Below are 23,945 nucleotides of genomic sequence, written 5' to 3'. Positions count from 1 at the left end.
CGGGTTCACCACCGACTTGCAACGACTACGCCTCCTACGCCCCCTACGCCTCCCCCACTGCCGTCTTTCAGCGGCAACTCTTAAATTGATGAAAGCACATCGACACGCAGTCCTACTAGCAGCCGTCATCTCTCCTCAACTGCGAATAACCATTGAATAATGCGTCGTCTCGCACCTCCTCAACGCCTCGTCCAGCAGTCCGCACCAACGACTGTGCCGCAGGTCACTGTGAACCACTACTCGAGCACCGAGAAGCTGATACCGGCGATTCCAGGATTCCGCACCAGTGCTGGTAAGTAGTACACAGTATTTCAACCTCCTCTTCGTTCTTTTGGACCTTGCATATACGCATATCAGAGCTATCTCGTTGGTGTTTTTGTGGTCTAGTGGACCCTTTCTCCACTTACTTTCCCACTCCGCTCCATCCAGATCCACCAAACCAGCTCACAACATCTCTGATTGCTAATTCACACCTCCACCAGCCTTCCTCAGCTCCCTCAGCGCCAACCTCCGCATAGACCCGGATCTCCCCTCGCCCCTCCTAACCCCCAACTTCCGCGCCGCCCCCTCGGGCTTCCCCCTTCCACCTCCATCGCCCCTCTCCTTCTCCACCTCGTCCGCCCAAGACCTCCCAAACCCAATCCCCTCCTCCTCCTCCTCCGAATCCAACACCCTATCTACCACCACCTCGACCACGACCAGTAAAAACGCCTACCTCGCCATCCCACCCCCGTCCTCCGGCATGGACCCCAAACCCCTCCCGCACCTGCAAACCTACACGGCCGAAACCCACGCCGACCGCACCGCCGCCCTCCGCCTCGTCGCCGACAGCATCGCTCAGCAGCGCCAAACGGCCGCCAAAGCACTCATCACCCACCCGCTCAATCTATCCGTGTACCTCGCCGCCGTGGCCATCGTGGCGAAATCCCTCTGGCGCACCCAGGACGACTTGTTCCTTTTGCTCACCACCCTCGCGGGCCTGACGTCCATCTACCTCGTCGCCATCCGCTTCGCCGTCGGCGGCTATCTCGCGCTGGCGGAGCAAATTGGGTGGGACTGGTTGGGCGAGGACCGCGTGTTGGTGGTTAAGTGGGGGGAGGAGATCATCGGGGCGGTGGTGCTGGGGTGGGCGGATAATAGCGAGGGGGCGAGGAAGAGGGGGACGAGGAGGAGGAGGGGGAAGGCGGTCGTTAGGGCTTGGACGGTCAAGCTCAAGTATAGGGGTAAAGGGGTTGGGGAGGCCTTACTGGAGGAGGCAGTGAAGGTTGCGGGGGAGAGGGGTGCGGATGGGATTGTCTGGGATGGTGAGCATGCTAGTAGGTTTATCCGTTCTGAACTGTTAGATGGGGAGAGTGGGCTAACTAGATGTCTGCAGATTCGAAGCGTATCCTGCCTTGGATCTATAACGGGTTCCTCGACAAGCAGGAGCGCCGTGCAGAGAAGAAGCTGGAGAAAGTTGCTGATGAGAAAGGGAATTTCAGGCAGAGGCGGTCGTCGCCGACGTGGGGGAGTCGTTGATTTGATGGTATTATCTTGATTTTTGGTCACAATCACACTACTACTATACTTAATCCCAAACTGGATGTTTGCAAATCGAAATCACGACCAATGCCTCACTGTCCGTCCTAGTCAGAGCTAGCATCGTGAATGCGATTGCACATCCAAATCCGCCCACCAGGCACACCCCCTCAACATCTCTCTTCCACTCCTCATTCACTGGCATACGTCTTATCTCGCATGCGGCATTCCGCCATCCAGCCCCGGAATCGCGATAACCTTGCATCATCCATCTCACTCATCCTTGCCTTCGTAACACGACCAAGTTCAGCTCAAGCTGTGCCCCGCTCCCCCTCCCCTCCTCACCACAAGCTTATTCCAGGCGCCTTATAGCTTAATACCCCGATTTTTTTGTTTTTGCTCGCCTCCATGTCCGCATGTCAGACACCCCTGGTAAGCCATCATATCTCCCCTCCAATAGCACCGTCTTCTCAGATAAAGTCTCAACGCTGGGAAACCTCCTCGAGGCTCGCTCTCGTATCGGCGCTGGCACTGCATAACCCGGAGTCGCGACCCGGGTCTCTTGTTTTTCGTAAGGTAGCTAGATCGATGAACGCTCTCCCACTTCAATCTCTGCAGCATCACCGCGCAGCACCTTCGCCGGCATACTCCTCACCCTCTTCAACGGGATACGCTTCGCGGAGGTGGCGGATTACGTTCTATACCCCGTAGCAATCTCGTTAGCCTCTTTTCTCCCTCTTTGATAAGGAAGCGAGCAGTCAAGCAAGCGAGTTGCAATCGCATCCGGGGACGAAAAAGAGATCTTTCCTGGAAATGAGACGGGCTTGCACGTACCGCCAGAGCCTCGGGATTGGCACCATTCTCAATCAGAGAGACGCAGTACGAGAGTTGGTGTCTGTCGAGGTGGGTATTCTACTCTCGTCAGCTTTCTAGTCTCGAGCTCGTGCTTGTGTTTGTGTTTGTGCGGTGTGATGAAGGGCTTGGCGAGGGCAGCTTACGAGGAGCGTTGCGATTTCGTGCAGGATGTCGATGACCTTTGCTTGTAAGTAATATGTTTGGATATATTATACGTGTTCGAGAGGGGAGGGGAGGAGGAAATGGTACCTCTCGCGCTGCTTTGCGCTTGGCTTCTTGGGACGGGGGAGGGACTTGAGATGGTGGCATGGTGAGGTTCGTGTTGGACTGTTAAAAACTCGACAGTGGGTTGGAGTTGCGCGTTAGTTGACGCGTCAAGGTACTGACGGATTAGAGGCAGTGACGGAGGTTTACGGGCACCAGTGTTTTGATGACTAAGTCGTCGGAATGGAGCTGGGTTGCAGTTCCGAGATTCCGATCGAGTGTTCAGTGAACTCCTTTTGGATGCAGGAAGGGTACCAATTCGTCTCAGAAAAAGCATCTTCTAACTCCATCTTCATGTCCGGCGGATCAGGAACATATTCGGTCATGCTTCGTGTCTCATAACTTCCCTTCCCAACCAGACACTGTTTCCTTCCAACGCTGAGCTGTTCTAGTCAACCCTTCCTTGCTTTCCTCAGCGATACCTGTATCCCATCTCGTAGACAAAACCCAACATTCAGTCGAACCAGCATCGGATTCCTCGTCGTACCCATGACGCCTGGGAATAAAAATGTATTTTCGGAGCTATCTCATAACGCAAAAGAATGCAATATTGCAGATATCGGGAAGCTGGATGCTGCTCCTGGTTACCATACATACTGTAGTACCTGTCCCGCCTCGTAATCGCCTAGACTTAGAATAGAGCTGTCACCAGCCTTGTATAAGCTCGGTTATCTTCTCTACGCAATGACAAATTCTCTTGAAGTCCGTGGCAAAGAGCACCATCATTGGTCGTCTCCACAGTTACCATCGATGGCAATCGGCATCCTATACCTTTCTCATCGGCATTGAGACTGCGGCATCTCCTGCCTTCAGTCCTCCTTGTCTGATTACCAACACTTCTTTGAATCCTACTCAATGCAGCAATTCTCTCTAACTCCCCTCATCATTACTAATACGTCCGCCAGGGGTCAACCAAAACTCCGGTCCACGTCCGAGGCAACTCCGATTTCCGACCGCGTTCCCATAACCACTTCGCGCTCAGACAGCAACAAAAACAACAACCACCGACTCTCCCTCCCATCAAACCCTTCCCTCGAGCTTAGAAATCGTTTCTCTAATCGCCATTAACCCCAGAATACACATAGTAATCATCGGGCTTTTTTCCCGTCCTGGATAAAATCAATCAGATCAGACCTGCGTCACACCGCGAAAGAAGGCCCGGCCCCACGTCATGGCCATTAGAAAACTCCACTCTAGTAATAGTGTAGTTGCTGGTAGCTTCCAAAGGCAGCAGAAAAGAACCTCCCATTGTACCGGTAATGGCATATATATATTAGATGCAAGGCACACCCGCATCATTTATTCCACCCACGTTTTCGCAATCTATTCCATCTAGATCTCTGTCTCCGCCTACCTCATCTCTCAAATCTCTTTCCATCCTTCCAATTGAACACGGGAGCTTTGCTCAAACCCCTCCCCCCTCCTTTCATTCTTCTTCAGTACCATAGACCAATTCCCATACCGACCGCCATGGCACCACCCACACACGCCAAACAATGGACCGTCGAAGGCCAAAACGGCTTCGACAGCCTCAAACTCAACGACAAAGCGCCCCTCCCCCAATTAGGCGATAAAGACGTCCTAGTCAAAAGTACGCCCGCCCTACATTTCTCCCTCACATCCATCTCTCCATCTCAAACCGCTCCCGCTTCTCCAATTGACCACTTCCATCCCACCTCCCACCAAACTCATACATACCTCATGTACTAACCTTTCTTTCTCTTGTCCATAGTCCACGCCGCCTCCCTCAACTACCGCGACCTCATCATCCCCAAAGGAAAATACCCCTTCCCGATCAAAGACAACGTCGTCCCCGGCTCCGACGGCGCCGGCGTCGTCGAAGCCGTCGGCAAGCACGTCACGCGCTTCAAGCCCGGCGACAAGGTCGTCACGCTCTTCAACCAGGGCCATATCGCGGGCTCGCTGACGCCGGCTTCGCTGGGCACAGGTCTCGGTGGAGCCGTCGACGGCACGCTGAGGGAGTACGCCGCGTTCGACGAGCACGGTCTTGTCCATGTGCCGCAGAATTTGAACTTCGCCGAGGCGGCGACGCTGAGTTGTGCGGGCTTGACGGCGTGGAATGCGCTATATGGGCTGGAGAGTAGGGCGTTGAAGCCCGGAGACACCGTGCTGACGCAGGGAACTGGTGGTGTTAGCATGTTTGCGCTTCAGGTACGCACAACACACCCGATCCCAATGTTGACAAAATACATGTATTCTAACAAATCTATCTAGTTCGCCAAAGCCGCCGGCGCAACCGTCATCTCCACCACCTCCTCGGCTGACAAAGCCGAACTCCTCAAGAAGTACGGCGCCGACCACGTCATCAACTACAAGGAGAACCCCAACTGGGGCGAGGAAGCGAAGAAGCTGACTCCAGGCGGCCTGGGCGTCACCCACATTGTCGAGGTCGGCGGTCCGACCAGCATGGCGCAGTCCCTCAAGGCCGTCAAGATCGACGGCGTCATCTCCATCATCGGCTTCCTAGGAGGCTTCTCCAAGGACCAGCCTTCGTTCCTGGAGTGCTTGAACAATATCTGCACCGTGAGGGGTGTGCTCGTTGGGTCGAGGCTACAGTTCGAGGAGATGAATCGCGCCATCGAGGCCAATGATATCCATCCTATCGTCGACGAGAAGGTGTTTGATCTGGACCATCTGAAGGATGCGTACGAGTATATGTGGGATCAGAGGCACTTTGGAAAGCTCACTATCAAGGTGGCCTAGGTCTAAGCAGACAGAAATGTGAAGTAATATCTAGCCCAATTGAAAAAATAGACTCCGTTAGAACGTACCACAGGTGTTGTTTTGTTGTCCTTGCCCATGTGCTCGGCCGCCACAATAGCAGCTGGACGCCTTCCTATTGGAGGCACAGGGTATCGACACTGCTTACATATGACTAACACTTTGCAGTCGGTACAACCTGCGAGCCTGGTATGCAGAACCAGCCTGTTCCAGCATCTAAAGCTGCAATTGCAGTACTTTTGACGTCGATCGCATCAAGGAGATGGATGTATAAATTGACCGGGAGGAACGGGACGTGGACGATCCTGATCATAGAAATGGACCGGACAGACAGGACCGGCGGAGGAAGCCTATGATGAGACCTCCCACGAAATATATGATTGATATATGATTAGACATGGAGAGTGACATGACAGGATAGAAATAGCAAGTATTACGAGCAGATAGAAAGGTGAATAACAACCCATTGATAAACCCTGGAAGGGACAGGCTTTTGAAACATCGACTCATTGACCAAGAAGTCAAAATGAGATAGCAATAAGCTGGAGGAGTCCAGCCGCCACATGCTGCTGTGATAGAAAGTGACACCAGAGAAGGATAAGTAAAAACAAGAAACAGACTCCCCTTTCAATATATAGAAAAGCAAAAACTCAAATACCTAAACACCAACTGCACCCGGACAAGCCAGATGGTCGTCATACTTCAACGCGGCATACCCCCGGCGCGCCATTTAGCTCCACGTACTCTTGCTCTAAGCGTCTATTCTGTGGAGTGCTGCTACGTTAGTCGTAGCGACAGGTCATCAAGGTGACCATCGCAGTGCACCGTTTCATCGGGCCAGCCGGTAGTTTTCTGAAAAGAACCAGAACCAGGCGGCCGAATGGCTTGCCTAATGGCTGCCTTGAACTCCCACTGCTAGCGGCGACTATATACTGAATCCACTTCGGACCGTCGTTTGCGTTTGGCATGATCGCCCTGCTGGCGCAAGGTGTCTTCTGAAGTTTCAGTCTCCCCATGGCTTCGCTTTCTCGAGATCGAACTATCAGCCCGTTCCAGATCCGCGGTTGGCTGCGGGCCTGCATTGTAGGCCTCGGTCGTTTTCTCCGCATTGTCCACGCCATTGATAGGGTTTTCTGCAAAATCGGATCCCGCATAGGTACCGTTGCTAGCTTCCGACCTCGGAGGGCTTGCCTGACCATTCTGCACTGTCTGGCCTTTGGACGGGTTCCAAGGATCGTACTGCGGCCCGTTGGGTGATAGATTGCGTTGCGCATGGGCCACCGATGAAGGGGGCGGAGGGTGTTGTGGCCTAACAGTTTGTCAGTTTATCGAACATTGTTCGACTATTGGCAGGGACTTACGGAGGTGGCGGCACCAGCGCTTTCTGCGGAAGTGCGGCATTTGCTGTCTTCTCCAGCAGAGAGAAAGGAATCTCGATGGGTTCGTCAGACGGCGGCTTCGGAGATCCGGTTACTCCAAGTCTGGCCAGGATATCTTCTTGCTCTTGGTTGGACTTTGGTGCTTTCGAACGGTCAAGACCTGAAGGCTGTGCATCCTCGGGCTTGCCGGACAGGGCTTGTTCGAGGTTGTCCATTACACTCCAATTAGAATCATGCATCTCCTCGTCTTCGGACTCCCGAAGCTCCAACGGTTCATCTGGTCTATCACGTTTGGCTATACATTCCTCCAGTGTGATGAGTTCCATGTCCTTCTCTTCAGGGAATACCACAAAAACAGGGTCATTTTTGATCTTATGCCAATCGTCTGTCTGTCGGATATTGAGGAAAGCCTGGTGGGCATTTTCCAACGAGAAGTACTCGGACACGGACTCTCCATTGCCCAGTTTCGGTGCAGGGGCCTTCAACGCCTGCTCTTCGGCCTGTTCGAAGAAGGCTGGTAGACATCGCGTCACTTGTTTCGCGGGTCTCCAGATAATAACACCCAGACTCAGATTCTGATCCACAGGTTCATTGGCCTTGGGCCAGATGGCACCTTCAAAATCGAAGTCCCAGTCATCCCAGCCTAGATACAGGGGCTTCTTCTCACTATCTTCTGTAGCAGGGTTATTCGGATCGGGAGCAGGTGCAGGATCTTGTGTCGAGCCAGGATGTCCAGAATGTGTTCCGGTCGGTGCTGGTGCAGCGCTGGGGTCTCCATTGGCTGCCGGTGGGTTATAAGCGACGGACGTCGGATATGGGGCCTGTGTACCATGCTGCTGCCACCCGTGGGGCTGAGCATACGGCTGCTGGCTGGGGTCCACTACGGCAGGCTGTGGTGGATATCCTGCATATGTCGCTTGCTGGGCCGCGTATGGGGGAGCTGAGTAACCTTGAGCTCCTGCATAGGCCGTTGATGGCTGAGTATATCCCTGGGGGGGCGGATAACCTTGCTGTGGGTATTGATATGCAGGCGCACCTGCATAAGGTTGCTGAGGATAGGGCTGCTGTGGTGGATAGGCTGGAGGTTGTCCATATGCGGAGGGTGGATATGTGTAACCCTGGGGGTAACCGGTAGGGGCAGAATAACCCTGCGCAGGATAAGTGGTGGGAGCAGCATAACCTAACCCATATGGAGGTTGGGGTGCCTGTTGGTGGTTCTGACCATAAGGTGCCTGCGGTTGTGCAGGTCCACGATATCCCGGAGGGGGAGGGTATCGAGTGATTATCGGGTTACCTTTCTTCTTCGGCGGCCTAGACAGCATTAGTAGTGGCCGGGGAGAGGGGCATGGAGAAGAAGAGAAGATAAATGCTTGGACGGATCCCATGAGACAACTATTATGGACGTACCGAGTATCGGGCGGCCGCTGGGGTGCCGTGCCAGCATACGGAGGTGCAGCAGGGTATGGTCCATAACTGGCTTGCGGCGCTGGCTGTGGCTGTTGAGCATTATATCCAGGCTGTCCAGTGGGGTATGAAGGCGGTGGATAGAGTGTGGTTCCCACCACAGGGGCACTCCAAGACATCCTCCCGCTGACGGATTATGATGAAGAGTAACGAGACAATTCTGAAAGGTGATCCCGTGGTTCGGAGGGCGAAATAGACTGAGAGTGGGAGGAGAAGTGACGAGGAAAGAGTCGTTGCCAAGAGAAGGGATGAGTGCGCGTCTCATGCATCAGAGCTAGGGGAAGAGAGATTCGGGGGTTGCCAAAACCAACGGATGGTGGACATTCCCTGGGCACACGGCCGCGCGTCGTCAAGATGGGAGAGTTGCCTCTATACTGAGAATGTACATAATATGGAGTTGTGTGAGATATATGTGGAGAAAGACCAGAGAGGAAAGGTGAGGAAACTGCTGATTATGGAGACTCGACCTCGGGATGGAGCAGCTATTGACTGACCGGCCAGGCAGTGCTGAAAGCAGGCGAACTGGAGACAACGGGATCCCAGAGTGTGCTGGACGGCTTCGGGATGGAAGCAGATGGATGTCGTTAGTGACTTGGAATTCGGTGAAGACTGAGCGACGTTAACGCATGAGAGAAGTTGTGAGGAGGACGAGGGGAAAGTTCTCAATTGGAATGTTTCGAGCGCCAAGTCACGTGAATCTGCGGAACGGCGCCCGCGCTCGGACCCCAGGCCCTCATCTGTGTACTTGTAATCACTGACTCCAGGAACGACCGCCACCCTTTCGCCGCGTATGCTTTGAGCTGCCGCCGCCGCTATACAGTACACTTCGTTCCCATGCGCGACCGAGGATGATTGTGAGGTACCGACACCTGCTCGCGACCAGTACAGACTCCTCCCCCTGAGTTTGTCGCGAATGTCGGGGTCCACCCGTACCGCCTCATATTACCATGCCCGGTCTTCCGTGTACGTCTTCAACCAGACAACTTGACCAGGATGCTTATGCTGACGTCCACCGTATAGCCACTGTCGATCTTGATGAATGTATATCCCGACTTTACAAGAAGGAGCTCCTGGCCGAGTCCGTCATCGAGGCAATATGTGCCAAAACGAAAGAGCTCCTTATGAAGGAGAGCAACGTCGTACACATTCGCGCGCCTGTAACTGTCGTCGGTGACATACACGGACAGTTCTTTGACATGATTGAGATATTCAAGATTGGCGGCTTCTGTCCAGACACAAATTATCTTTTCCTTGGTAGGCCTGACCCTCCCATGCGCATGGGTGTGTCCTATACATATACCTAACCTGTCTCCAGGAGACTACGTAGACCGCGGCCTCTTCTCCGTCGAGACCATTTCCCTCCTCGTGTGCCTCAAACTCCGCTACCCCCACCGCGTGCACCTCATCCGCGGCAACCACGAGTCCCGCGGCGTCACGCAATCCTACGGCTTCTACACGGAATGCAACCGCAAATACGGCAACGCCAACGTGTGGCACTACTTCACCGACATGTTCGACTACCTGACGCTCTCCGTCGTCATCAACGACCAGATCTTTTGCGTCCACGGCGGCCTCTCCCCCTCCATACACTCAATCGACCAAATCAAGATCATCGACCGCTTCCGAGAAATCCCCCACGAAGGCCCCATGGCCGACCTCGTCTGGTCGGACCCCGACCCAGATCGCGACGAGTTCTCCCTCTCCCCCCGCGGCGCAGGCTACACCTTCGGCGCCCAAGTCGTCCGCAAATTCCTCGAGATGAACAACATGTCGCACATCCTGCGGGCACACCAGCTTTGCAACGAAGGATTCCAAGTGCTATACGACGACAGGCTGAGTACGGTGTGGAGCGCGCCGAACTACTGCTATCGCTGCGGAAATTTGGCCAGCGTATTGGAGGTTAGTGACGCAGGGGAGAGATTCTTCAACGTGTTTGATGCGAGTCCGGATAACGAGGTGCATAGGCAGGAACAGCAGCAGCAGCAGGGCAAGGAGGTCACGACGGAGTATTTTTTGTAGTGCGGCTTCTGGATGCTAGTGATATGATGGCATACATGAACGTATTCGGAAGGGTACCGAAGCGTTCGAGCTGGTTAAGCAGTAGCGCGTACATAGCGGAGCTATGGATTTTATCCACAATGAATACTGAAATACCATGCCATCAATTCCTGGACTCGTGAACATCCTGTACACATGTTCCCTAGCCATTGTGTAATAAGTACAGTGCCAGTTCCGTAGCCTCAACCAGCTAACGTACACCAGCTCTGAGGGTATACAACTGCTGTCTCCTTAACACTTACCCCCTAGAAAACACTCCATTCCAAGCTGAGACGACCCTCTTTCCCTCACCCTCAAAAACATCTCCCTTCCCCCTCGTCTCCACTTGCTCACCTAAACCCCCATCACTTCCATCTTCTGAACCCGTAGTGTTGAATCACACATCATCGTCAGCAGACTTCACTAAGCGTAGCAACTCTAACCACCTACCTCCCACCACCATTCGAAGAGTACGATTCATCCTTGCTCTGGTGTTGTATTGCAGAGGTACGCACCAAGGTGATGGAAAGATGAGCCGCTCTCTGTAGTGAAGCTGTGATGCTTGTGCTGGTTTGAGGTATACTAACTATCGTCAAAGAGCTCGGGTAGTAGGAGATACTTGTATTATCTCCCTCGCAGCACCTTTCGAAGGGTCCGATTGAGTTATACTCTGGTGATTGTGAGAGAGGAATATGGCTTTCGTGCGTCGATGTAACGCTTTTTCATTACCTCTCTACATTACACCACGCACCATCAGCACAGATGCACAGGCCTGAATAGCAGCATCTTCAGCATCTAAGCTCCAGTACAAGTGTGAAAACGAGGCCATTAGTATGCTATCGTGAAAGTGGCAACTTCAAGTGCGTGTGCAATAGGGAGTATCACTTTGATGGGATCATCTTAAGGAAACGCCTCTGCACCATAGATCACGCACCAGTAGCAAAGCACTATATCCTCGAACCATTGCATTCCAATCATCTAGAGTACAAAGCGTGCAAAACCGCAAAGCTAGCAGTAACCATCGTGAAAAGAGGCATCACCATGCAGGTGTGCCATAGGGGGTATCACAATCATCCAGTCATCATGAGGGAAGACCCCCCCAAAACTCCTTTCCATGCATCATGATAGAGAAGAAAACGCGCCAAAACCATGCAAACCCTCGTCCATTACTCCCCATTGCGGAAAACGTATTGCAGAGAAAAACAGAGAACCGAAGCAGAAAACAGAAGCACAAAAGATAAACGTATTGACCCAGCAGAGAGAAAAGCCGCCTGAGGGGCGGGGGGTATCATCCATCCGAGACCGCCAGTAACTCCGGTGATGATGCGTGAAATTGAGGAATAGGACCAAATGGTGAAATGGTTGAGCGATACTGTAGTGAAGTTGCAACAGTCCGCGAAGTGGTGTTAAAGAAGAAAACATTCGTAGCGGCGCCAGTTTGGTTCGCCGTCGAGAAGTGTAAGAATCGGAACTGTGGAAGGCGTCTCCTCACAGTTCTCCATTGACATGTCCGGAGAGGAGGGTAGCCGCAATATGACGACGCGCCTCGTGCATGCCATCAGTGATTTGGACCAAACTCGGGTCCTCGGATCTGAGGAGTGCGACGGCGTTCAAGCAAGTGAAGACACCGCAGTCGCTCGCATTCAGCTGTTGCATAGACCTCTGATGCTGATCGTAGGTCCACTCGCTCTTTACAAAAGCGTCGCCTAGCTCCTGCTCAAGCCAGGCCAAAAGGAGATCGACAAGGTCCTTATCGGGTTTTCCAGACCTATGCAAAGAATCCAGATACTCGACAGTCCGCAATTGAGGCCGAACTGCCATTAGCCTCCAATGACTGCCTTTGCAAATGGGAATCAGTAGCAACTCCATATCAAGGAGGTTCTTCCCTCCAAACTGCTTCCTAGAAGCCCAACGCCGGACAGACTTGATGTCTTTGCTGGCATTGACATACCATTGCGACGGAAAGGCGTGCACTGGCGGGGCAGGACCGCCGGGTTTGTGTTGGTATCCCGCTTTCTTCTTCTCATGTTCGACTAGAAGGCTTAGATACTCATTAACAATGTTGTCGTTAAGCCAGGCAATAGGATTGCCGTTGAATTCGTGGGGAAGTAATGTCTTCAGGTCATGAGTATTGATCCCCTTGGCAAGATCCATGTGTATCCGACCCCCATTAGTCTTCTTGGATGCTTCAACAAGACATTTAAGCTGCTCGATGGACAGCTCAGGGAGTAATGGTTCAGGAGGAGGGGAAGGGCTTAACTCCTCAACGACAACGGGTGGCGATATCTTCTGATACATTGGCGAGGAGAGGATTTCCCGTTCCTCCTCAACCCCCTCCCCAGAGAGTACAGTAACGTCGAAGTGGACGTCCTCAAGGAACGACTCCACCTTCTCGGTAGCAAGACCATCTCGCAAAAATGTGCGGATGTGGGCCTTTTCCGCGAACCCTGTCTCCTTCAAAGGAGGTGCATCGTCCAGGGTTGACATCTCCTCAGTCCACATTGTCGGGAAGATCTGGGGGACATTCAACAGTTCAGCTGCGATAGCTGATCCGGTGGACTTCTTGTGTGTGTCCTCTTGACGAGTTCTGTCTGTGGCATTCTTGATGACTGCTGCAACCGCCTTCTTTTCGAGTTGATGCTGAGACTTTGAGGGCTTGCCTTTCGCAACTGGTGTAAGCAGAGTGCGCAGGGGTGATGGCCTTTGCTTTGCATGGGCAACGGGCGATAGCTTGGGGGCTAGCTCTGCTACTCGTTTATGTTTGGGGACTCCGGTTGGTGGGATAAACCGAGGAGTCGAAGTCAAGAGAGGGGTGGGCATCCCCTCGGAGAATGGGCTCAATGGCGTTGGCGTGAAGGTGACCTCGCCGACCGACAGCTGCGAGTCCACGCCCGGGGCACTGTGTGCTTGATCATTTCGATCCGTATCCTCGCTGGCCGTCGCAACACCCGTCAAGATACGAGTTGCAGGCTCCGCCGTAAGCTGCGCTTCGTGCTCAGTTGCTCTTCCAGTGGCTAACTCCGGCGTTGGCTCCACAGCTCTCTCAGCATGGATGTGGGTGGCAGGAGCAAGCTCAGCAGTGTCCACGGTTGTGTCAGAAGCCTCGCTGTCGAAGGAATCCTCCATAGGCACATCGCCAAACAGGTGCTGGGACCCATCATCGGAAGACTCATCGGAGGAACCCTCGGAAAGATAAATGTCGTAACGTGGGATATGATGTTCCTTGGGCTGAGTACCAGGATAGAGAGTTCGGAACGCGCATTTCTCCCATAGTTCTCTCGCCTCGAGCTCCGAGGCCTCGGATTCCGCAGGCGGACTTGTAAAACTCCTGTCTCCCTCGAACTCGAGCTCCAAAGGTTTAACACTCAGAAAGTCATCGATGCTGGACCGAATTGGGCGGTTCTCGACTGGCAGGTCTGAGTCTTGGTTAGGACCTTGGTCGATGAAGCGCCTCTTTCGAGCACCATCTGGGCGATTGACGGGCTCCGCGCGGACACGACGTCCTTGGGTGTAATCCCGATACAGTTGTACCGTCGCGTGACAAAGGGCCCGCAAGGTTTCAAGAGGTTGTTGTGCTATGCGCATGACCATTCCTACAAGAGCAGTGCGCGCGCCGTCGGAGGGTATGTCGGGGACATAGACAGGTTCCCATTGACCGGGGATGAATCCCAGCGCAACTTGAGCCGGCGTCTATGGCGCAAGATTAGCAGAAGTCTGTTGCAGGGAACAGCAGGTACAGACCTGCGTGGGGAAGCCGCGACGCATAGGACCGCCGCGACGGCGACGTTGCTGGGGGCTTGACATGGATGCAATGCGCGGGAGAGACTGGCGAGGCAAGGCACCGGGCGCAGGCTCCTGGATTGAGGAGAGTTTGCGCTTAGGCATCGCGCAAGCAGAGTGGGGAGGAGAGCAGTGTGTATGTTTGTGGTGTGCAATTGTATCGCGGGATGTTGTGGTTGTGGGTGGAAAGTTGTGTAGAGAATCTATGAAGAAAGCTCTCTCTGTCTCTCTCTCTGTGTACGACAACAAGCGGCAACCTCGCCGAACAAGCGCGGGGCCAGCCGCAGTGCCAAGATTCTATGTAGCCACACCTGATCATGTGATTTTTTGGAGCACGAGCCATGCCAAGATGAGCAACCCGCCAAACAAGTGTGTGGATTTCATCAGTGCTGGGGGGGATCATCCAGCAAGCTTGTTTGAACTTCCCCTCCCCCAATCCTGTAAACCATCTGCCGCCATACATACCCACGATATCTAACCCGATTCCTCTCCTTCGACGCCATCATCACCCTTGCATACTCGAGTCCCTGCCAATCGCCCCGAGTCCCTTGCTTTAACCCACCTCATTGACCAGGTGGGAAGCGACTGTCGCCCGCTCGACGAGCACCGCCCCTCCTCGATTCCACAACCATGGACACCAACATGGAGGACGTCAACGTCAAGATGCCCGATCCGATGCAGCTGTCCTCGGTTCCTGCTACTGAGCCGGCGTCTATTCCCACCCTCGACGGCTGGATTGAAAGCCTCATGCAATGCAAACAGTTGGCAGAGGCCGATGTGCAGAGGCTGTGTGAGAAGGTATGCCCCCCGCTTCAATCACACCGTGCGCCCAAAGCTAATAGGCATGCTATTTCCTAGGCGCGTGAGGTCCTTCAGGAAGAGTCGAATGTGCAGCCGGTGGTAAGTGGTCTGCCTTATCGGTCAAGTCAACCAGGCGTTTGACACCTGCCAGAAATGCCCAGTCACTGTCTGTGGCGATATCCACGGCCAGTTCCACGATCTCATGGAGTTATTCAAGATTGGAGGCCCGAACCCCGACACAAACTATCTGTTCATGGGTAGGCTATCCGCCCTAGCAGCCGTTCTATGCTGACACTGTCAGGGGACTATGTCGACCGAGGATACTTCTCAGTAGAAACAGTTACTCTTCTTGTTGCACTTAAGATTAGATACCCACAGCGCATCACGATCCTGCGCGGAAACCACGAATCCCGTCAGATCACACAAGTATACGGCTTCTACGATGAATGTCTACGGAAGTATGGCAACGCCAATGTTTGGAAATACTTCACCGATCTCTTCGATTACCTTCCCCTCACCGCTCTCATTGACAACCAAATCTTCTGTCTTCACGGAGGACTGTCGCCTAGTATCGACACCTTGGACAACATCCGCGCGCTCGATCGCATACAAGAGGTGCCCCATGAGGGCCCCATGTGCGATCTGCTCTGGTCGGATCCCGATGATCGCTGCGGCTGGGGAATATCTCCCCGAGGCGCCGGGTATACCTTCGGCCAGGATATCTCGGAGGCGTTCAACCACAATAACGGCTTGACCCTCGTTGCTCGCGCTCATCAACTTGTAATGGAGGGATACAATTGGTCGCAGGACAGGAATGTGGTGACCATATTCTCAGGTAAGAAATACAGTGGAATCCATGATGCGGTTCGATTCCTGACATGTACAGCTCCGAATTACTGCTATCGATGCGGAAACCAAGCAGCCATCATGGAGATTGATGAGCATCTGAAGTATACATTGTGCGTATATTCCGGATGGATGTTGAGTGTACTTGTATTGACTTGCATAGCTTACAATTTGACCCATGCCCGCGGGCGGGTGAGCCTATGGTTTCGCGCAGAACTCCAGACTATTTCCTGTAGACGGACCGTGTTGTTGCTTCTGGAAAAACCCCGTATCGGATGGAGGCATACACGTAGTGCGACTCTGCGAATAGACAGTTCTGCTACCTCGTTTTCGCATGCCGAGCGGCTAACAGTGATTTGAGTGCGAGCCGACATTGGGAGGGTTGCGGCGCTACCTTCGACAGCAGTCTGTCCCTGTATCACTTGCAAGCTCAACCGAAAGTCGAGCGTACACGTAGTAATGTATTTGGGAGGGTACTCCCCCCGGCAAGGTCGAGGACTTGATGGCAATGCGTTTCATCCATATCAATGGCCCAGCAAATGGAAATCAGGCGATTCCATTCTAGCGTCCGATGTGCAATGATTCAAATACTGAGATTTCAATGTTGTTCCTCTTTGATCTATATGCATACCTGACTTCTTCCTTGATTGCTCGGTACTCTATCTAGGGACATCAGGAAACCCCAGACATCCAAAAAGGGCAGTGTAATTGATTTCCGAGGACGCGTCTTGCACGTGACTAGAAACGCGTCGGGAACGCGATCCTGGACCCTAAAATTCACCCTCAAACACCCCCACCAGCGCATACACACATCTACTCCACGCTCGACCAAAATGCCCTCTCTGTTAGACGCCGTCCTCAATTCGGATTCTGCGCCGACCCCTTCGAGTGATGTGGGCAATGCACATGCTTCCCGTCGAATGCGCGGTTCCTCCGCTCGACCACGCGGTCCCCCTTCAGAGAGCGCCGGCGCGAATAGCGATGTGGAGGGTTTCCCAGAGGATGAAGTCCTAGGCGGAAGAGTTCCTGGACGGAGAGTGAATGGCCCCAGAACGGATATTCCGAAAGTCGTGGATGTTACAGGCGAAGCTCTATCTGCGAGATTTCAGGAGTTCTTGGAGAGGTAAAGGCCCTTGTACGCGTTGGAAGTCGGGCATCTAATAAGGAAATGAACAGTTTCAAAGAAGACCTCACGTCCTCAGAACAACCGATTTCTAGCGCTCCAACAGACGACCGCTACTACATTGCCCAAATCCATGGCTTGAAACTGCATAACTTGTCCACATTATACGTCGACTACAACCATCTTCTGGGCCATGGAGACGGCGTCGTTGCTACAGCTGTGGCGAGCGAATACTACCGCTTCTTGCCTTACATGGTCCGCGCTTTGCACAATCTGATAGCGAAGTATGAACCGGAATACTTCCGGGAACATCGCCAGCCAGCATCCACATCATCCGTAACGGCGGCTTCAAACGCAGGGAACGCCATGAGTCAGAACGAGAGTATCAGCGAGAAGAACCCGAATCAGCAAACGGACAAACTCTTCACCATAGCCTTCTACAATCTCCCGTTGGTATCGCGAATTCGCCAATTACGCACATCTTCAATTGGACAGCTCCTGTCTATTTCTGGAACCGTTACCCGCACATCAGAAGTGCGGCCTGAGCTTTCGGTGGCCACATTTATATGCGAGGCTTGCAATACCGTAGTTCCGAACATCGAGCAGACATTCAAATACACAGAACCTACACAATGTCCGAATCTTCAGTGCATGAACAGGGAGGGCTGGCGTCTAGACATCCGGCAATCCACGTTCGTCGACTGGCAGAAAGTCAGAATTCAGGAAAACAGTTCAGAAATCCCGACGGGCAGCATGCCTCGAACCATGGATGTCATTCTGCGAGGAGAGATGGTAGATCGCGCCAAAGCTGGTGAAAAGTGCATCTTCACGGGTACTGTCATTGTCATTCCGGATGTCAGCCAATTCCGAGTGCCAGGTGTCAGAGTGCAAGCTCAAAGGGATACCTCGAGCCTGGCGCGTGGGAATGATGTTGGCGGCTCTGGTGTGAGCGGCCTGAAGGCCTTGGGCGTGCGTGACCTCACGTATCGCATGTCTTTCCTGGCGTGCATGGTGATCCCAGACACATCGACACCAGGTCAGACATCCAACCATCATCTCACGGGTCGAGCCGAAAACATTCTCGCCTCTCTGAATCAGGGGCAAATTGAGGACCCTTCCGCCAGCGGAGAAGAAGCACAGGCAGAGTATCTTTCCACTCTGACTCAAGCAGAGATCGCCGACCTCAGAGAGATGGTCCATAAGCCTAACATCTTCATGCGACTGGTGGATTCAATCGCGCCCATGGTCTACGGCCATCAGGTGATTAAAAAGGGCCTTCTGCTCCAGTTGATGGGCGGTGTCTCCAAGGAGACTCCCGAAGGCATGGCCCTCCGTGGAGATATCAACATCTGCATCGTCGGCGACCCCTCGACATCCAAATCGCAATTCCTCAAGTACATCTGCAGCTTCCTCCCCCGCGCGGTCTACACCTCCGGCAAGGCGTCATCCGCCGCCGGTCTCACCGCCGCGGTAGTCAAGGACGAAGAAACCGGCGAGTTCACCATCGAAGCCGGAGCCCTCATGCTCGCAGACAACGGCATCTGCGCCATCGACGAGTTCGACAAGATGGACATCGCGGATCAAGTCGCCATCCACGAAGCCATGGAACAGCAAACCATTTCCATCGCGAAAGCCGGTATCCAAGCCACCCTCAATGCCCGTACATCCATCCTCGCAGCCGCGAACCCAGTCGGCGGCCGCTACAACCGCAAAGCTACACTGCGCGCCAACGTTAACATGTCTGCACCGATTATGTCGCGTTTCGACCTCTTCTTCGTCGTGCTCGACGAGTGCGACGAAAACATTGACCGCCACCTGGCCGAGCACATAGTCGGCATCCACAAGGACCGCGACGATGCCGTGCAGCCCGAATACAGCACCGAGCAACTCCAACGCTACATCCGCTTCGCCAAAACGTTCAAGCCCGAATTCACGCCAGAAGCGAAAGGCACGCTCGTGGAGAAGTACAAGGAACTCCGCGCCGACGACGCACAAGGCGGGATCGGAAGGAATAGCTATAGGATCACGGTCCGGCAGTTGGAGAGCATGATTCGTCTCTCTGAAGCCATCGCCAAGGCGAATTGCGTCGAGGAGATTACGCCTGAGTTTGTCAAGGAGGCGTATAATCTTCTCCGGCAGTCCATCATCAGTGTCGAGAAGGATGATGTCGAGATCGAGGATGATGATGACGAGGCTCTGCTTGCGGCTGCTGCGGCTGCGAAACAACAAGATGGGGATGCCGCGATGGCTGATGGTGAGCAGCACGACGCCGATGGCAGCAGAGCGCGCACGACGAGTCGGACGCCGGCGCCACCGAGAGAAAAGACGGCGATTACATTCGACAAGTATGTCGCTATGCGGAACATGTTTGTCAAGCGGGTCAATGCGGATCAAGAGGCCGCGGAAGACGGTGTCGAGGAGCAGGAGCTGATCACTTGGTACTTGGAGCAGAAGGAGGCGGAATTGGAGACGCAGGAGGATTTGGAAAAGGAGGCCAAGTTGGCGAGGAAAGTTTTGCGAAAAATGGTCAAGGTGAGATAGGGCCCCTATTTTCTCGTGTGCGATTCTCGCGGTGATGTGGGATGGTTTGCTAACGGAGAGGGACAGGAGAATTACCTTATGCTCATCCGCGGCGAGGGTCTCGCGGACGAGCAGGGCCAGGGTCAGCAGCAGCAGCAGGCTACCAAGCTGGTTTATGTGCTGCATCCTATGTGTCCGGTGGAGGACATTGTTTAAGAATTTTCGATGTGGTGGACTTATGGATATGGCATCCTGGTTTTCTGCATGTGGCATGGAGGGGGGGAATAAATGGCGTTACGAATGGAACTGGTACATAGGGCGCCTTCTGGTTAAGGCGAGTAGGATAGCTCGATACCTAGGTATATTGTGTTGACCGTAAGGAAGCATGCGTATTCTTCACTAGTCCAGGTGGGTACTGCTAGACGAGTATGTCGCGACACTACCGGAAGTGATGGAATATCGCGGTATGAATTGGAACTATAATTCATTTGGTCTCATGCAAGAGACTGGTATCATTTACTATCCGCCAGTACGCCGTGATACGAATAAAAGAGTGTTGCCTCCCAAACGCCAGTCCCAGCCATATGCCCAGCCCTCGGAATAGCAATAAGACATCGGTTGGTTGTAAGTCAATACAGATCATATCGTCGTTAGGGGCGTCGCACGTGTGGCAGCGGCCACATTTGAGCCGGCGGCAGTGTTGGCACTTCTGCGCCAGAGACAGCGGCGTGAATTTTGCATGGAATAGCGGCGCCACCCTATGATACCATGTCCCCGCAGTCGTGATTACCGTTGGTCTCCTCCGCGCCATCCTGAGCGCCGTCAGAGGTCAAGGGCAAGAATGGGGGAATATCTAGGCCGGCAGCCCTAGCCTTGTCCTCGGCCCAGGTCCGAAGCCGAACTAAGCTGCGCAGCTTGGATTCGCCTCTGGCGCCCATGCTCTCTAATATGGCCTTATTTACGCGGCTTGCAACATCTAGCCGTAGCGACGGCTTAAGAAGTTCGGCATATGGTGATTGGACCGGACCATCGCTGGGGAGAATGATGAGGAGACACATGGTCACCTCGAGCTCCCTGAGGAAGTCCGGGTTCGTAGCCGCGAGAGGAGCAACCTCCATCTGTGAGAACTCCAAGGCGGGCGAGACGTCGGGTTCAGGCGACGAAGTGCATTTACGGATGAGTTCAATTAGTTGTAGTTTGAGCAGCGCAAAATCCAAAGGAAGATCTTTGTCAAGGATCTATACATTGCAGTTAGTAGATGCGATAACAGACAAGATAACGATGCAATGGCGTGGTAACTCAAAATCATACTGAGGACTGAAGGTTTGTGTATCATCAGAGCCCGAAGACTATGCGTGGTGCATGAAACAGTGTATAATCATAAGAGAGGCCGGCAATAAGGTATGGATAAGCAGAGATTTCAACTTACCTCGGGATTGAGGTCGTTGATTTGGTTGCGGGCACTTTCGATGTCGCCAGAGAGAATAGCTCTCCTGATAGTAACCCGTGCCTGTATTGATCCTTCTATGACTGGGTACTTCAGGTTGGCCTCCTTTGCGAACTTCTCAGCAGCTAGGGGATATCCTTCGGTAATCAGATAATCCATAACGACGAAGTTGATGTCTCTAATCGCGTTTCAGTCAGCACAGTTAGCACACATGGGAGCCGGCTAACGAAGGGGTAAGTTCTGTAAATCAGATATACAAGCTAATAAAGTCTCCACATAGATGTTCGGAGAGATTCCCAACTTGATTTGGCAACATCATATGTATAACACCTCTCGGAAGAGAGAGAAGATGGGAGGATGGACATACGATTTGGGGATTTTGACGTCGTCGACACGTCTTTGGAACGCGTGTTGCGTTGGCGTCGGAACTGACACCGTGGATGAGCTCTACTACCTCAGTCAGCGCCGTCTATGTGCAGGTCGAAGCAAACGTACCATGGTGATGGGACCTGAGCGGTCAATTACATCTCTGACAGTCTGAGAGCGAAGGCTGCTCGACAGGAGCCGAGATGCCGTAAACTACGCCGCGGATGGGTGCGAATGTTTGGAATGTGGGAGGGTGAAATGGTGGGAGTGGTGAGGGAACATCGCAGGAGCAGAAGAAACCGCATCTTAGCGCAGCTTGGCACTCTAATTACATAAGCCATTGTTTGAGTTCACACTTGTGGACCGAGGCTTCCAATCTTCTTCTACATAAAATCGACTTTCGCTCTGGCATAGGTTGGCTTTGGCGTTCGCTTTCCAGCCCACCGCCGCTGCACAAGATTTCATTATGATATGACCCTGTGGTGGAGTTCCGGTGGACAGCCATGCCGACCACCGCCCGAAATCAATATTCTCCCCCTTGGGGCAATGCGAGTATCATTGGGGTAGCTGGAAGTTCTGGATCTGGCAAAACTTCCCTTGCATTAACTATTGTGGCCTCTTTAAATCTCCCCTGGGTGGTTATTCTGTCTATGGTACATGCTGAGTTTCGTTCTGCATTTACAAGGGATTTTCTGACTTTCACCGGAGGACTCCTTTTATAAGCCCTTGACCCCAGAACAGTCGGCCGCTGCCTTCCGGAACGAGTATGATTTTGACTCCCCAGAAGCAATAGATTTTGATGTTTTGGTGGAGCAGTTACGCGCCATCAAGCAAGGGTACGTAATTTTCTGCCGCAGGATGAGGTTGTAGATGGACTTACAGATAGCTTCAGCAAAGTGGCAGAAATACCAGTTTACTCTTTTGAGAAGCATGCCAGGCTGGAAAATACTACGACCATCTATTCGCCCCATGTTGTAATTCTAGAGGGGATCTTCGCACTCCATGACCAGAGAGTATTGGACCTGCTCGACTTGAAGATTTTCGCGGAGGCGGATGCGGACCTCTGTCTTTCGAGAAGATGTGCGTACGCACGAGCATAGTTGAATGGCATATCGCTGACTCGAGTTAGTGGTACGAGATGTGAAAGAACGCGGGCGTGATATTGACGGCTGCATCAAGCAATGGTTTGGTTTCGTCAAACCAAACTTCTATAAATATGTCGCGCCGCAGCGGGAATGCGCAGATATTATCGTCCCACGTGGCATCGAAAATAAGGTTGCAATCGCCATGATCTCCCATCAAATTCAACGGACGTTGACCACCAAGTCCACTCTGCATCAAGCCGAACTTCAGAGATTGGGTCAAATAGCAGAGGAGTCACCACTCTCGCCGAACGCTATCGTGCTTGAGCAGACAACCCAACTCAAAGCCATCCACACCATGCTCCTGGACCCAGGGACGAGCAAGGAAGACTACATATTCTACTTCGATCGCATGGTAGCCCTGCTCATTTCTAAGGCAATCGACTTTCTGCCGTTTGAACCGCACCAAGTCATGACGCCTCAAGGGTATCTCTACATGGGACTACATAAAACCGCGGACATGAGCGCCGTAGTTATTCTGCGTGGCGGAAGCGCTTTCGAAACGGGACTACGTCGTACCATCCCGGATTGCCGAATGGGAAGAATTCTTATACAAACGAATGCTAAAACAGGAGAGCCGGAGCTGCACTATCGGTCCTTACCTTCGAACATCAAGGACGATGGGCTTGTCATGCTCTTGGATCCACAAATGTCCACTGGAGGGGCTGCTCTCATGGCTGTGAGGGTGCTGGTGGATCATGGTGTCCCAGAAGACAGGATAGTCTTCGTGACGTACATGGCTGGGCCCATCGGGGTGAATAGGGTACTCAGCGTTTTCCCCGATGTTAAGGTCGTCATAGCTCGAATGGGAGAGGATATGGAGGACCGATGGGTAGAAACAAGGTACATGGGATGCTAGTATGGCCAAGTTTCCATGTTCAATGGAACAAAATCACCGAAGGAGCGAGGGGTTGGTTCGATGTCTCGGATGGAAATGAGGATGTTGGGGACGCAGTGAATTGAGTTGTTAGGGAGGGTGTTGATGCGATGTTGGGCGAGGATCTGAAAGCCATGGGCGAGAGAGTCGCAAAGCTATGATAAGTGCGTCGGCATGGTACGGGTATTAGCGTCGCAGAAAAGCGTCTGCTAATACCTCCTATAGGCCTGGACTTCCGTTGAAAGGTCCCGGGTTGGGCCACCTCGGGTAGAGGGCATCATCAACCAGTGGAAAGCATGTGCTTTAGATATGCTGAAATACCCTAGGCTACTACCGAAAAGCACTGCCCAGAGACCTATCTCCAGCATGCCCCACCTCCTTACTCTACATTGATGCGGTACCGACTCACGTGACATCTCGGTAGTTGCATCCTCTACAAAGAGCTGGCAAATGTTGGGGCAATACTTTAATCTATTCACCCTGGCGCCTATGGGAATTCGACCGCCGTGGTCAGTTTCAACATAAACGCCCAGGCTGTCGAGGGTTAATCAGATACCCAAGGAGGCTCAGTGCATGGGTAGTCATATGCGGCTTCATCGCTCATAGGCCAGTAGGCGTTGTATTACAGTGTTGATATATGAAGTTGATAACAGCACCTCAACGCTTACTCAGTAAACAGGATTAGACTATTCAAGACGCGAGTTGCAGATTTAAATCCTGCGAGTACCGCCCTTCACTCCCTTCGACACATGGTCCCAGAAGAACTGGTCACTGCAGTTGACCA

The 23,945-nt window shown here is 53.1% G+C and overlaps 10 protein-coding genes across 10 annotated transcripts; 6 read left to right on the top strand and 4 right to left on the bottom strand.

Moving 5' to 3' along the window:
• Positions 1-742: 742 nt before the first annotated feature.
• On the top strand, positions 743-1,518 carry EI97DRAFT_452281 (acetyltransferas-like protein; the record flags this gene model as incomplete). Its single annotated transcript, XM_033800402.1, has 2 exons — positions 743-1,316; positions 1,376-1,518. The coding sequence occupies 2 exons, from the start codon at positions 743-745 to the stop codon at positions 1,516-1,518; spliced, it is 717 nt and encodes a 238-aa protein (XP_033651078.1).
• Positions 1,519-2,144: 626 nt separating this feature from the next.
• EI97DRAFT_342988 (uncharacterized protein) lies at positions 2,145-2,655 on the bottom strand (the record flags this gene model as incomplete). Its single annotated transcript, XM_033794750.1, has 4 exons — positions 2,145-2,216; positions 2,353-2,430; positions 2,517-2,552; positions 2,623-2,655. Coding segments are annotated over 4 exons (219 nt in total), but the record flags the coding sequence as incomplete, so codon positions are not given.
• A 989-nt stretch (positions 2,656-3,644) lies between these two features.
• On the top strand, positions 3,645-5,428 carry EI97DRAFT_435959 (GroES-like protein). The gene is made up of 3 exons (XM_033798983.1): positions 3,645-4,228; positions 4,370-4,809; positions 4,873-5,428. The coding sequence occupies exons 1-3, from the start codon at positions 4,108-4,110 to the stop codon at positions 5,359-5,361; spliced, it is 1,050 nt and encodes a 349-aa protein (XP_033651076.1). The 5' UTR covers positions 3,645-4,107; the 3' UTR covers positions 5,362-5,428.
• A 530-nt stretch (positions 5,429-5,958) lies between these two features.
• On the bottom strand, positions 5,959-8,466 carry EI97DRAFT_152901 (uncharacterized protein). The gene is made up of 3 exons (XM_033793276.1): positions 8,166-8,466; positions 6,741-8,069; positions 5,959-6,688 (listed from the first exon to the last, which is right to left on the bottom strand). Exons 1-3 carry the CDS (start codon positions 8,339-8,341, stop codon positions 6,295-6,297), a joined length of 1,899 nt encoding a protein of 632 aa, XP_033651075.1. The 5' UTR covers positions 8,342-8,466; the 3' UTR covers positions 5,959-6,294.
• Positions 8,467-8,985: 519 nt separating this feature from the next.
• EI97DRAFT_503400 (serine/threonine-protein phosphatase 4 catalytic subunit) lies at positions 8,986-10,380 on the top strand. Its single transcript, XM_033802783.1, has 3 exons — positions 8,986-9,185; positions 9,243-9,476; positions 9,538-10,380. The coding sequence occupies exons 1-3, from the start codon at positions 9,170-9,172 to the stop codon at positions 10,239-10,241; spliced, it is 954 nt and encodes a 317-aa protein (XP_033651074.1). The 5' UTR covers positions 8,986-9,169; the 3' UTR covers positions 10,242-10,380.
• A 1,367-nt stretch (positions 10,381-11,747) lies between these two features.
• On the bottom strand, positions 11,748-14,254 carry EI97DRAFT_503399 (uncharacterized protein; the record flags this gene model as incomplete). The annotated part of the gene is made up of 3 exons (XM_033802782.1): positions 14,001-14,254; positions 12,211-13,949; positions 11,748-12,027 (listed from the first exon to the last, which is right to left on the bottom strand). The coding sequence occupies exons 1-3, from the start codon at positions 14,142-14,144 to the stop codon at positions 11,748-11,750; spliced, it is 2,163 nt and encodes a 720-aa protein (XP_033651073.1). The 5' UTR covers positions 14,145-14,254.
• Positions 14,255-14,443: 189 nt separating this feature from the next.
• On the top strand, positions 14,444-16,281 carry EI97DRAFT_404023 (Metallo-dependent phosphatase). The gene is made up of 6 exons (XM_033796524.1): positions 14,444-14,837; positions 14,898-14,939; positions 14,992-15,097; positions 15,142-15,675; positions 15,727-15,799; positions 15,850-16,281. The coding sequence occupies exons 1-6, from the start codon at positions 14,670-14,672 to the stop codon at positions 15,920-15,922; spliced, it is 996 nt and encodes a 331-aa protein (XP_033651072.1). The 5' UTR covers positions 14,444-14,669; the 3' UTR covers positions 15,923-16,281.
• A 197-nt stretch (positions 16,282-16,478) lies between these two features.
• EI97DRAFT_424100 (MCM-domain-containing protein) lies at positions 16,479-19,836 on the top strand. The gene is made up of 3 exons (XM_033797132.1): positions 16,479-16,809; positions 16,863-19,341; positions 19,417-19,836. Exons 1-3 carry the CDS (start codon positions 16,520-16,522, stop codon positions 19,543-19,545), a joined length of 2,898 nt encoding a protein of 965 aa, XP_033651071.1. The 5' UTR covers positions 16,479-16,519; the 3' UTR covers positions 19,546-19,836.
• EI97DRAFT_435951 (uncharacterized protein) lies at positions 19,780-21,406 on the bottom strand. The gene is made up of 4 exons (XM_033798982.1): positions 21,272-21,406; positions 21,144-21,223; positions 20,759-20,954; positions 19,780-20,567 (listed from the first exon to the last, which is right to left on the bottom strand). The coding sequence occupies exons 1-4, from the start codon at positions 21,272-21,274 to the stop codon at positions 20,088-20,090; spliced, it is 759 nt and encodes a 252-aa protein (XP_033651070.1). The 5' UTR covers positions 21,275-21,406; the 3' UTR covers positions 19,780-20,087.
• Positions 21,407-21,517: 111 nt separating this feature from the next.
• EI97DRAFT_152652 (uridine-cytidine kinase 2) lies at positions 21,518-23,257 on the top strand. The gene is made up of 4 exons (XM_033793275.1): positions 21,518-21,795; positions 21,851-21,978; positions 22,035-22,222; positions 22,272-23,257. The coding sequence occupies exons 1-4, from the start codon at positions 21,646-21,648 to the stop codon at positions 23,141-23,143; spliced, it is 1,338 nt and encodes a 445-aa protein (XP_033651069.1). The 5' UTR covers positions 21,518-21,645; the 3' UTR covers positions 23,144-23,257.
• Positions 23,258-23,945: the final 688 nt, after the last annotated feature.

The sequence above is a fragment of the Westerdykella ornata genome (genome assembly GCF_010094085.1).
Source record: "Westerdykella ornata strain CBS 379.55 unplaced genomic scaffold EI97scaffold_26, whole genome shotgun sequence".
Classification (NCBI taxonomy): Eukaryota; Fungi; Ascomycota; class Dothideomycetes; order Pleosporales; family Sporormiaceae; genus Westerdykella; species Westerdykella ornata.
The sequence above is the reverse complement of the archived record's forward strand: the minus strand, read 5'-3'. Positions and strand labels throughout refer to the sequence as shown.